Source organism: Ambystoma mexicanum, chromosome 11 (assembly GCF_040938575.1).
Source record: "Ambystoma mexicanum isolate Mex_15411 chromosome 11, UKY_AmexF1_1, whole genome shotgun sequence".
Taxonomy (NCBI): domain Eukaryota; kingdom Metazoa; phylum Chordata; class Amphibia; order Caudata; family Ambystomatidae; genus Ambystoma; species Ambystoma mexicanum.
The window spans coordinates 1,350,376,324-1,350,388,847 of NC_090934.1; the positions used below are offsets into that span (position 1 = coordinate 1,350,376,324).

The 12,524-nt window shown below is 44.9% G+C and overlaps 1 protein-coding gene across 1 annotated transcript in view; it reads right to left on the reverse strand.

Moving 5' to 3' along the window:
* Nucleotides 1–1,021: 1,021 nt before the first annotated feature.
* The window catches only part of LOC138504413 (uncharacterized), a 156,043-nt gene continuing 144,540 nt past the window's right edge, over nt 1,022–12,524 (reverse strand). Inside the window, exon 2 of the mRNA XM_069624889.1 lies at nt 1,022–3,762. Coding sequence (XP_069480990.1) covers nt 2,879–3,762 — 884 coding nt within the window. The 3' untranslated portion in view covers nt 1,022–2,878. The remainder of the gene's footprint in view (nt 3,763–12,524) is intronic.

A 12,524-nucleotide genomic window follows, 5' to 3' on the forward strand; every position in this document is an offset into this window, starting at 1 on the left:
GCCCTTTGGACAATGTCCTGGCGCCTATGGCGCCAGGCTCATAAAAGATATCAGTCCTGGCGCCATAGGCGCCAGGCTCATTATGGAAGTGCTTGGGTGCACTTACCTGATGCAGACCATGCTGCAGGATCCCGGCCTCCTTGAGGCCTGAAAGGAACTACTTTACCTGTGGGACTAATTTACCATCTGGGCGTGGTCGGGGAAGGGTACATACCTGATTGGAGGAAGGATACATACCTGGAACTTCTTCCAAGGCTATTTAAACCCCACCCGAACAGCCACACGTGCTTTGCGTTGTTCTGCATCTAGCAGCTGGACGCTCACTGTGTCTGCTCCTGCATCCTGACTTCTGCCACGCCTGCCAGCATCCTGTATCACCTGCAAAGGAAGAGAAGAAGAGAACAGAAGAAGGAAAAGTCCTTACCTGCTAAATCCGCATCCCGGAGACATCTCGCCGACAATCCTGAAAAGGTAGACTTTTATTTAAAAGGTCATCGCGTCGATCGCTGCAGCGCCGCATTCCACTCACCTTTACTGGGCGCCTCCATGTTCAGCAGCGATCATCCGGATTCGCAGTCACGCCCCAGCGCCTAGGGAGAAAAAGACCAGAACAAAAGGTGAGAGAGAGAAGGGAATAAGGAAAGCTAAATCTCCATGTTAAGACTTACCTGTTGATTCATTCCCTCTTCATTTCGGGTCCGCGCCGCATCCTGGCATTTCCGGACCCCGGCCCCTAAGGGGAAAAAGAGACATCAGCGTTAATGAGCGAATGAAAAGACATTACCAAAAAACGCTCATTAAAGACTTACCTGATTTCTACAAGGATTTCACCTCTCATCTCGGGTCGGTGCCTGTTCCCCGGCATTCCGTACCCCGGCCCCTATGGGGAAAAAGACACTAGCATTAGTACATTAATGCATGGACACAAGGGGAACCTCTTATCAAAAAACATACCTGGAAGCCAAGCAAGTTTGGTTCTCATCAATCCGAAAATCCAGTGAAGTAACTGGATACCAACGCGCCCCTGCATCAGAAGCAGGAGGGAGAGCTCGTCCTTCCAGACCCTAAGGTGAGACGCTACGAGGAATCACAGAAGGGTTTCAAGGAGGGTTAGAGGGGAAAGTGGGAGGCTGATTGCATTACCCTGCAGACAGTTAATCCCCTATTTTCGCCTACAGAAGGATACTTCTGTGAGCCAGACAAGCCAGATTTGGGGGCCCAGTCCAGTCCGTCTTCCGAACCCTGCGCATCACCTTAGAAGAGGTCACAGCAGCGCGAACCAGGCCAGCGCCTCCCTGGGAGTCAGGTGAGCGTTACAGTATGGGCCTGAGGACCGTACTTGGGAGCCTCTCTCCAATTTGCATTATCCAGATCTTCTGAGGAGTTTCCATTCCGCCAAGGGGTTGCCAGAGTCTTTGGGGGAGTATGCTGTTACACGTCAGGCTTCCCCGCGGGCCTCCTTGCAGAATACGACTTCTCTACAAGCTCCTCTATGGAACAGATACAGGCTACCATGGCGTCTGTACAAACTTCGATGGACTCCGGGTCAGCTGACACGTCTTGTACGTGGAAGACGTACGGCACGACACGCCCCTCTTACGACTATAAAACCACCGTCTTCCAAGGGGCTCGCTGCTGCTAATTAGCGTTGCAGCTACACGCGGTTTCGTCCGTTTCCTCGTCGTGTCTTCCTACACGATTCCTCATCTGAACTCCTGGTTTTGACCTTTGCCTGACTACTGGATTGCCTTGTTTTCGCCTTCATTCCTGTCGTGCTCGTCTGGTTGTTTGACTCGGAAAGTTACTGGATCCGGCGCCCTTCTGTCTCTTGCGGTACTTCATTCCTGGTTGCCGCTTCTGCAGTTGGAAACAAATCGCTGTCTACTATCCGGATCATTTCTTCAGCTACTCAGGATACATGTGTGCTCAGGTACATACTTAATTGACTATCCTCATCTCTGCTATTGGTTACCCACGACTTGTTTGGATATTTGTCTTCTGTTGGAATCTGGGACATTGAGTAACTTTCCTGTGAGATTGCCCTTAAGCTATTCCCTATTCTAACCTCCCTGTTTGTTATTTTCTGCTGTCGTTGTCTTCAGTTTCCTGGACTCCTTTCCTCTATATATCCTTACTCAGGTCAGTTGTTATCAATTCTATAACTATAGTTGGAACCGATATTGAATTAGACCATTTCCACTCATTTTGTTATTCCTTGTAGATCACCCCGGGGAAACTCCACTCCAATATCTATCTAGGTAGTTGCCCAATTACTTCAACTGTTCTAATCACTTGCATAAATCTCAACACTGTCTAATATCTTTGTATCCTTTGCAGCATTGGTATTGGCGGTGTGTGTTCTCCCCGCTCTTTTATTCAATTGACACATCTGTCTGTCTTAACTGAAACAGCAGCGAGGTACATTGTGGAAAAGAGCCCCTCCTTGAGGAAGCCTGAGTTTTGTACTCAGGGGAGCTGGGATGGAAGGCTGAATATCGATTCTTGTATCACCATCATCTCCAAGGTCACTCCTCTGCATCTTCGGCCTATTCCGGAGTGGTGAGTAACAACATCCCTTCAACAACATTGCAACCCAAATTATGCTTCAACAACAAATAATCTATGGCAGCTCTTTTTTGTAAAATAGCCTTTCTACAATTCCTGTTGTCCAAAAGCAGCTCAGTTAAGCTTGAGAGATCTCATTAAGCTTCTTACCCACTCCACAAGCTAATCTAATCAAGGATTTATAACCACCAGCCGCGAACGCCGATACACCCACCAAAGAAAATGCAAGCGCTAAAACCTCATGTTCAGACAACAAATGCACATTAGAATCACAATCTGGCGATAGCCCAGTATGATGAAAAGAATGTGTAGATCAATGAATCCCAGGCTGTAAAGGAAACATCATCAAACCAAGCCATGTTAAAGCACAAGGTCCACCAGAAATATTTGCAGGAATGTAGGTGTATGTGAAGTTACCACAGGAAAATAGCCAAACTATTGGAAGTTTCCCATGCTGAAGATGGCTGTCAGCTACAACAGTAAAATTACAGAACATTGTATTAGACACATCAGTACATGCACCATTAGAACGTGCACATAACCGCTTCTCAAAATCAGTTCCGCTCTTCTCATCTGTCAAGTCCAATTGCTGACATTTGCCAATGTGTTGAGGATCACAAGTCATCAAATAACAGACATCAGCCAGAGCAATGTTGTAAGTGACAACACACGTCATATTCCTCCATACACAATCAGTATAAGAACAAAATGTGCAATACTCATAGACAGAGAAGGAATTTCTCACATCTGAGTCCTCCACTAGAGAATCATTATGCAGTACTATGAAAATGTGTCGCAGCACAGGTACGGGCGTTGGTACTGCCACAAGACACATCGAAATTAAGTTTGAAGCATCATTAACATCAGCCATACAAAAGTGTGAGATGTTCAAAAGTCGTCGGGCTAGAAAAACCCATATATTCTCAGCTTGCTTGACAATCGCAGCATAGCCATGCCGCACAAAAGACATGGACATCACAGAAGAGGGCAAAATATCACGGCCATGATCACGACATTTCCTCAACAATGCAGTCGAACCAGTGTCAGGCAACGTGGTAACATCAAAGCTGTTAGTCGTCATCCAGATCATCAGAGTCAGCCGTACGATGGAGACATTTGCCATATCTTTCCGCATGTCCCCGGACCCTCCCGAACAGACTCCACACAAGTCTGAAGTGCACACATCACAAATAGGATCTGGAAGAAATAAAATGACAAAAGAAAATAAGATATCAGTGAAGTACATCACTCACTCAAATAACATTTGTCAGTAGGCATGTGGCTCCATTTCCTCTTTCCTGGTTCCATTACTAGAACAACTTGATCCTCTCCTGCTGCGATTACATCTGCCAGAACCGGCAGCCAACTACGTTTCTCAACCCAAACTGTGGGCAGCTCTCCCCGTTTCACCATGGAAAATTTTACAGGGACGATAATCAGTTGTGCCACTCGATCCCCTTTATGAATTGCCAACATTTTCTCTCCACTATTGATCAGAATTACTTTGATTTCTCCCTGATAATCTGCATCCCCTACCCCTCCCAGTACCTGGATACCTCTCAGTGCTAACCATGATCTAGTGTCAATAACATTGATTCCCCTTGGCTCCAGTGTAATCTCCTCCATACATGCAAGCCCACCCCTGCAGAATCAGGGGTCACTCAATAAGGAGCCAGAGCCCCACATAACATTTCCCAATACATCAAGGTTTCAAAGGCACTGTTTGGTTTAATTTGTAAAGCTGGTGTTAACATACGCATTCATTGAGTTTCACCATTTGCAATTGGTCTGTTATTCAACACTTGTACTGCATCCAGAATGCATTCCCACCACCCTTTCAGGTTACCATCACCAGTCTTCCGCAGCTATTCTTTCAAAAAGCCATTCAGTCTCCCAATCAATCCCCAAGCCTCGGGCTAATGAGGGACGTGGAAAATTGATTCAACGCCCTTCTCCTGACAATAGTCCTGAATCATCTTTCCCTTTAAATGTGCCCAATTGTCACTTTGAATCTCTAAAGGTACACCATAGTACACTGACACTTTATCTAGCAATGAAATGGTATTCAGCTGCATAGCTCTTTTGCATGGTAACACCATCAAGTATCCTGAATATGTGTCCACAATCATACACGCATACTGACAACCTCTACTAATGGACATCGGACCTATCTAATCGATTTGCCCAATTTGTCCAGGTAATTTACCTTGCTTCGATGTGCCTTGAATCACATGTGGAATAGATCTCTGTTTCAGATGCTGACACAATGGACATTGTAAAATCACTGTTTTCACTACTTCTAAAGGAACGCTAATTCCTCGATCTTATGCCCACCCGATAGTAGCCTTTTCTCCAAGATGCACACTTTTTTGGTGTGCCCACTTAGCAATCCCTTCCAGATCATCTTTCTCGGACCTCGTGTCCATAGCTGAAATTTTGGCATGTTCATCTGCAACAGAATTGAACCAATGTTCCAATGAATCTGTTGCATAATGTGCATCCACATGAGACACAGTCACTTTATTATGCATCAACATTTTGGCAATATCTTTCCACAGTTTTTTTCCTCATAATTCTTTGGCCTGAATTATCTACCCATTCTTCCGCCAAGTCGGCAGCAAAACAACCAGTCCATTAGCCACAGACCATGAATCAGTGTACACATAACATTGACAAGGCACTTCTTGCTTCAATGCCTGATAAACCGCATACAATTCCGCAAACTGACTACTCTTTCCCTTTCCAGATGTTGTCAGAATTTAATTCATGTTGGGATTGTACGACACTGCCTTCCAGTGTCACTCAGTCCCCACATAGTTAACTGAACCCATAGTGAACCAAGCATGTTCAGTTTGTTCACTCATCAAATCCCCATAAGGCACTCCCCATTTCACAGGAGACTTGCAGATGTCTGCTACATCTAGTGGTTCCAAATCAACCAGCGGAACACCAGCCACTTCCTCATGTAACTTTGCAATTCCATCCTTGGCTGCTTTGGCACGATCTTGAATGTACCATTTCCATTTAATAATGCTAGCCTCTTGAGCATGTCCTATTCAATGTGTTTTAGGAGAGCTCAGTACCCATTGCATGATCAGAATTTAAATACTTTTTATATTCCTATTTATGATATTGTCAGTTGCCTGAGCAGGTTTCCTGATAATCGCAGCTCCCAATATTGAAAGAGAGCATCAATGTCATATCACCTCTTGTGAGCAAAATACCATACCTGTTATGTAATCCTAATATTTTCTAATACGCCCAATTTATATTTTGTGAGATTAATGCATAGTAGGAATTACCCATTTTGCCTCTGTTGAAAAAAGAATCACAGTTTTGTTCCTTTGTTCGTTTATAATGTATCCAGGGTTATCATTCTGGTTCACAAATTGAATAAAAGGTTCATAGTCTTCAAGAAATTTGGGCACCTCGCTCATAAGAATGGCCTCTATTTTGCACATAGCCACCACAAACCACAATTTCACCCAACATTCTCTTATATCGTATGTGCAGACCTTCCAATCACGCGCTACCACCAGTATCTGTAGAAATGATCGAATTTAAAATAACAAATGGAGAAATTACCAAATTCTTTTACCGATTTCTTTTCGAAATGTGGGGACATTTTGCTAAAATATAGGGGTGGGTTAAGGGTAATAGTTAAGGTAGGGGGAGGAGGACGGGGCGTCTCCCCACATACTATTATGACAACAAAAATTCAGTCATTTCTTTCTCCATTCGATCATTTCATGGTAATCCCTACCACCACTCAGGCCACTAGTAAGAAATTAGTGATCAATTTAGCTCACTTCACCACCAGTTTGTAGTGCATCTCCAGATCTACATCGCCTAACAATATTACTACAGGTTCCATTGAAAGGTTTATCCCGCTTATCCTCTTAATTTGTGCCAATATCTCCTTCCAATAAGATTGGATCAGCGTACATGACCACCATATATGGAGAAATGGCCCCTGGGCTTGCACAAACCTCCAGCATTGGTCCAGGATAATGGGGTCCATCCTATAAAGTCTCTCTGGGGTGAGGTACCACCGGAAAAATAAGATCTAGCTATTTTACTTTAACTGCCTACAGCTAGAGGACTTCCCTGCACTTGTCCATATATTGTACCATGCTAAGTACCCTATCGGGGTGTTCAAATATTCTTTCCATGTCACATATATGCATGGGGGGGACTTAAAGCGGCTAGCGTTAAGAACGCTATGCAATTAGGAAACTGTACGAGAAAGGGATGACTAATAAAGAGGTCTTCCAATGGGGTAGTTTCGCACTTAGCCTGATTGAATACTTTAGTACAAGCTGTCTAGTACCTAAGTTGTATGTAGGCATACTTATCTATGTCTCGGACCATAAACAACTGCTTACATTTGTCAAAGGTTAGAGGCTGATCGGCTTGAAATAATTGGCCTAACCTATCTAAGCTTCCCTGAATTCATCTAGTAAAACACCCCTGCTGACAACTGGGGGGACATTCCGGTGTATTCCATATACTTGTAAGGGGAGAAGGGAATGTGGGTCCCGAATATTTCCAGACTGCCCTATCCCAGTATTCTAACATAACTCTAGATGTTGTTAGTAGCTGAACCTTTTTCTTCAACACCAGTCATGCAGGGGGACTCCAATCACAGAACGCTCAATGTCTTTTGTAAGGATGGCATGGTATCAAGAATAGGTAGACACAAGTGATCACAGTTCAAGGGTGTTTATTAAACTGTACAATGGTGAGATAAATGCCTAATCTAAACATAAATCTAAGATGGGAGCAAGCTACGACCATCAAATAATAAGGCAGTCCTAGAGGCGTCTTGTCAAATAAAAGGGCCTATACTAAAAAATTGTCAGACTCCGTACCAACCTCCCTCCCTCCTCACCTGGTTCTTCACTGAGGCTTGTTTCTTATTCTGTATCCCTCTTTTTCCTTCTGGGATTCTTTGATTTGATGTCTTATAAGGTCTGTCTCTTCGGGATGCTACACTGTCGGTAGGGAAAAAACCCCAACAGCGTGGCCTCCCCCAGAGCAAGCCCCGAATGCAGGGAAAAGCCTCCGGGCTGAAAAACTCTGCAATCCTCAAGGTGATGTTGTAGTAGAGGAGATGGAAGATGGTGAGGAGAGTCAATCGGGTAGTGACTATGGTTCCCAGAAGACCGGGGTTCCGTAGTGAACGACTTTAGATGGAATGCAGCTGCATGTGACGGTTGGATACTTCGCCAAGAAGTAAATATACGAAGACAGGACGGTCTGGCAAACAGAGAGCCGTCCTCGTGGAGGATTGTGGATCAAAGAGTGATAGGTAAACTGAAGGAAGAACGCCAGGAGAGCCCCAGCAAGGTAAGTAAGAAAAAGGCAGCGGCAGAAGTAAACGTGCCAGAAAAACACAAGCAGACAGGACAGGCAGAAAAGAGAAAGAAGCGGCGAGCTGCGAAAGTCTAGGAAGAATAGATGCACAGGGAGAGCGGCAGCAGAGGTTTCCGAAACAGAACAGAAACCGTAGGAAAGGCTTATAAGGCTCAGAGAGTATTTGCAAGGAAATAGAGCGTACTCAGGAGGACAAGAGAGAGAGCGTCATGCACGGAAGGATCCGAGGTGCAACGCACCGGTGAGCAGACTGTGTTGCAATAAATGCCTGGCGGCGGTCATGTTGGAAAGAACAACCAGACCGTGCATGCAGCAACGGTCTAAAACATAATGGAACATCAAATGGCAGCCCCACCGATCCCAAATCTTCCAGGAAGGCATGACAGTATACCCCCTTCTCATCGGGGGGCCACTTGGCTTCCCCGGGTGTAGCCTATGAAACTGCCGAATGAGAAGAGGGGCATGTATGTTCCTTCTTGGTTCCCAAGTGCGTTCTGCTTTGGGGTATCTCTTCCATTGTACCAGGTATTGCAGTCTCCCTTTCCTATATCGGGAATCCACTAGACGAGAAACCTCGTATTCCTCATCAATGGATGTGGGGTGAGGTTTCAGGCTTCGGTATCTTCCTAAGGTAGGGATCTGTTTTGTACTCCTTTAACAGTAGGTGTGAAATACTCGATGGATCTTCCTCATGCTGATAGGGAGGCGAAGGTGAAAGGCTACAGGATTAATCTAATCTGAGCTTGAATAGGGAATGGCCCAATATATCGGGGGGAGAATTTTCCTTTCTTGATCCACCTAGGCAGGAACCTAGTTGACAGCCAAACCTGTGTATTAGTATTCCAGGAAGAATTTGGTAACCTACTAGTGTTGGCTGTCTTCTTGTAACCCTTCCTGCTCTCCTCTAGAGATGCTTTGGCTAGCTTGTGAGTCTCTTTAATGGTGTCCATTAGCTGTTCCATGAAAGGCATCTTGGTAAATGAAGTGTGTTGTAAAGGAAGGTGACGAGGATGATAACCATAAGTGCACAGGAAAGGGCTCACCTTGATGGCTGTATGTAAGGTGTTGTTATATGTGAACTCTGCCATATGTAGATATCGGCTCCAATCTTCCTGTTTGTGATTACAAAAACCCTCCAGGTATTGTTCAAGTGTCGCATTGAGCCTTTCTGTCTGGCCATTACTCTGTGGGTGGTGCCCAGAATACACGGCGCGACAGATGCTCATCTGTTGGCATAGAGAAGACCAAAAGGACGAGGTGAATTAGGATCCACGGTCAGATACGATGGTAGTAGGAAGGCCATGCAATCTAACTATATCCCTAAGGAAGGCTGCAGCTTTTTGAAGAGCAGACGGAAGACCGGGGAGAGGTGAAAAGTGGGCCAGCTTGGAAAAGTTGTCTACTGTTACCATAATGGCCGTATTACCGTCAGATTTTGGAAGGTCAACTACAAAATCCATGGAGAGGTGAGACCAGAGTTGAGATGGAAGAGCTTCTTGTTGTAACAGTCCAATTGGTCGGGTAGTGGAATGTTTACCTATGGCATGTATTGGGCAGGTGGAAACATAAACAGCCATGTCCTTGCACAAGTTCGGCCACCAAAAGTAACGTGAGAGGGGTTCGGCTGTCACCTTTTGTCCTTTATGTCCTGCTAAGGGGAGATCATGACACCATGCCAAAGCTTGATCTTGAAGTTCCTTCATCGGGAGATATAAGGCATGCTCCTTTAAATAGAGACCATCCTTAACTTGAAGAGAGGTCTTCCAATCCGGAGGCAAAACCGTGGGAGCAGAGAGGTCCGTAACCTCTTGGAGAAAGGTATTAACCGCAGCTATGATTTCCTTGCCTGCAAGTAACTTCTCACCCCTTGGGAGGCCTTTGAGCTCTTCCTGGTGGCTGCGAGACAGAGCAGCTGCCAGGGTATTCTTCTTACCAGGTATATAGGTGAGCATGAAATCAAACTGGGAGAAATAATACGCCCAACGAGCATGCCGTGGATTCCGACACTCCATTTGTTGGAGAACCAGGAGATTGCGATGATGCGTTCTGACTGAGAACTTGTGGAGTACCCCCTGTAGCAAATGTCGCCATTCTTCACAGGCCTGGCATATTTGTTAATAACTGGAATTACGACTGTAATTAATGTGAATAATCTCACCTTGACAGATCGAGTAGACCGCCAGAGAACAACCAAGCGCAGCCGTGAAAGCTACCCTAGGACAGCCCTGTCCTCTCCGACCCGGAGTGGGATTAACCGGGGGAGAGAACAGGGTCGCCAGGGAAACCCTCGATGGGGAAGAAAACCCTGGTAGAATCTGGAAGTGTTGTGGATCCGGATGGCTGATGAATGTCTTCTAGGAGTGGCTGTGGAAGCTGGGCAGGAAGGCTTTGTCTGGATGAACAAAGGAAAATGGTCAGAATAGTTTCGTAAAGAAGAGAATGGGAAGTGGAATTTAAACGGCACAGTTAAATGGTTCTCACCAGCGGAGTGAAGGAGAGGATGATTGATTTAGGGCTTCGAGGGAGAAGAGATCGGGAGACAAGAGCTCTAAAAGAAATAATACTTGCGTCAGAATCTGAATCGGGAGAGACGGAACGGAATTCTGAATTTATGGCACTTACAGCTATCGGGTGTTTCAGCAGGGATGAAATCAGGGTTGGTGTAATCGTGACGCCGATGGATATCAGAGCTCGACGAGAAATCCCGAGAGATAGCGAGACCGGAATGGGAGCGAGAATCTGGAGATGAGAGCTTGGGAGACAAAAAAGGTTACAGGGTTAGTCAAGAAGTCAATTAGTAGAGGCAGAGATATTGAAATCCCTAGAGGCGAACTCACGGAGCGTCTGTAGAAACAGAAGCGACGCAAGGAGTTGTCGGCTTCCGTGTTTGATAAAGGATCACGTGAGCAGGCCGGAACGTCTCGAAGGAACGTGAAGAGTCTAGACCGCTTCCTTCAGAACGGAAGTCATCTTGGGAAGGATTCTCGGGAGTCGCGTAGAGAAGAGTACCACACAACCGATTGCGAGCCCATAGCGACCACCTCCCACAATGTGTAACAGTATAGCCAGCAATTCCTTCTCAATTACAGAGTAATTCAGTTCACTAGGGTTCAGAGTCCTCGATATGTAGGCTATGCGTTGCTCTAATCCATCACATCCTGAAGAAGAACAGCACCTATAGCTCCATCAGAGGCATCAGTCTCTATGACGAAAGGGAGGCTTTGGTCAGGTTGCCGTAGAATGGGGGCCGTGGTGAAGTCGTGTTTGAGAGAAATAAATGCTAGATCGGCCTCCGAGCCCCAGTTAAATGGTACCCCCTTCTTGAGTAGGGTAGTTAATGGTAAGACCTTGTCAGAGAAGTCTTTTATGAACCGACGGTAGAAATTTGACAGTCCAAGAAAACATTGGATATCCTTTACCGTCTTAGGGGTAGGCCATTTAATAATGGCCTTGACCTTATCGGGATACATCTGAATACCATTAGCGGATAACATGTAACCCAAATATGTTATAGATGGAACTTCAAACAAACATTTCTCTGGTTTGTCATAGAGATGATTTGGACATAAGCGCTTCAAGACTTCATGCACATGTCTACGATGTTCAGTGAGGGAGGAGAAATATACCAGGATGTCATCCAAATAGACCACTACACATACAAACAAAAGATCCGCAAATAACTTGTCCATGAACCTCTGGAACACAGCAGGGGCTGTAAGAAGATTCAATTCAACACTACAGCTAAGTCAATGCCTAGTCTGGGATACTGAATGGAAACCCTTATTGATATATCTTTATGTCCAGTTCATGAGTTCTGGATGACTACCCCTATATAACACCCCTCTCTTAGAATCCCCCTGACCCCACTGAGCCAAGAAGTAGTTCTGTTTTGCAAGTTTAAAAGGTTTATTTGAGAAATAAGACAAAATATAGATACCACGCTTTTATAATAAATTAATAATCGATATCGCCCTTATGAATATAATGTTAATCAACAATGGGTAATCTGACACTAGCACACTTCTTTATAATCAATGAGGAGTTAGTATAGGATGGATCAAGTAGCAAAAATACTTTTATGATTTCAAGGGAAAAGCAATGAGGAATAAAAGTCAGCACAGAAATACTTGAGATGATTTTAGCAAAAGATAATATAATCACTTTTTCTCTGGCAATTCACCCCCCTTCCCTACGCAATGTAAGACATGGAAGTAGATGGAAAGAGGAGCACACAGTTCTCAAGAATGCAATCAAATACAATACGAAATTCAGTTCCCCCCCAGCAAGCTTAGAGAAAACCGGTATGAGTTTTAAAACACAGGCCCAAGTCCTTTGAAAGTGGAGGCAATGAAGTGAGAAATATGCTGAAAATGCTTTTAATTCCCTTTAGGAGGTTCAGGGTGAGTGAGAGATACTTGGGATGAGTTCAGGCTCACTTTAGCAATGATTCAGAGATGGTGATTAAGAGGCAAACAAATTTTTAGCAAGGAAAGAAATGACTGCTGATGGTTACACGTGGCTGGATTTTTAACCAAATCGCGGTAAAATACTAAAAAGGTATAAGTAGTAGGCTTGTTGTAAAG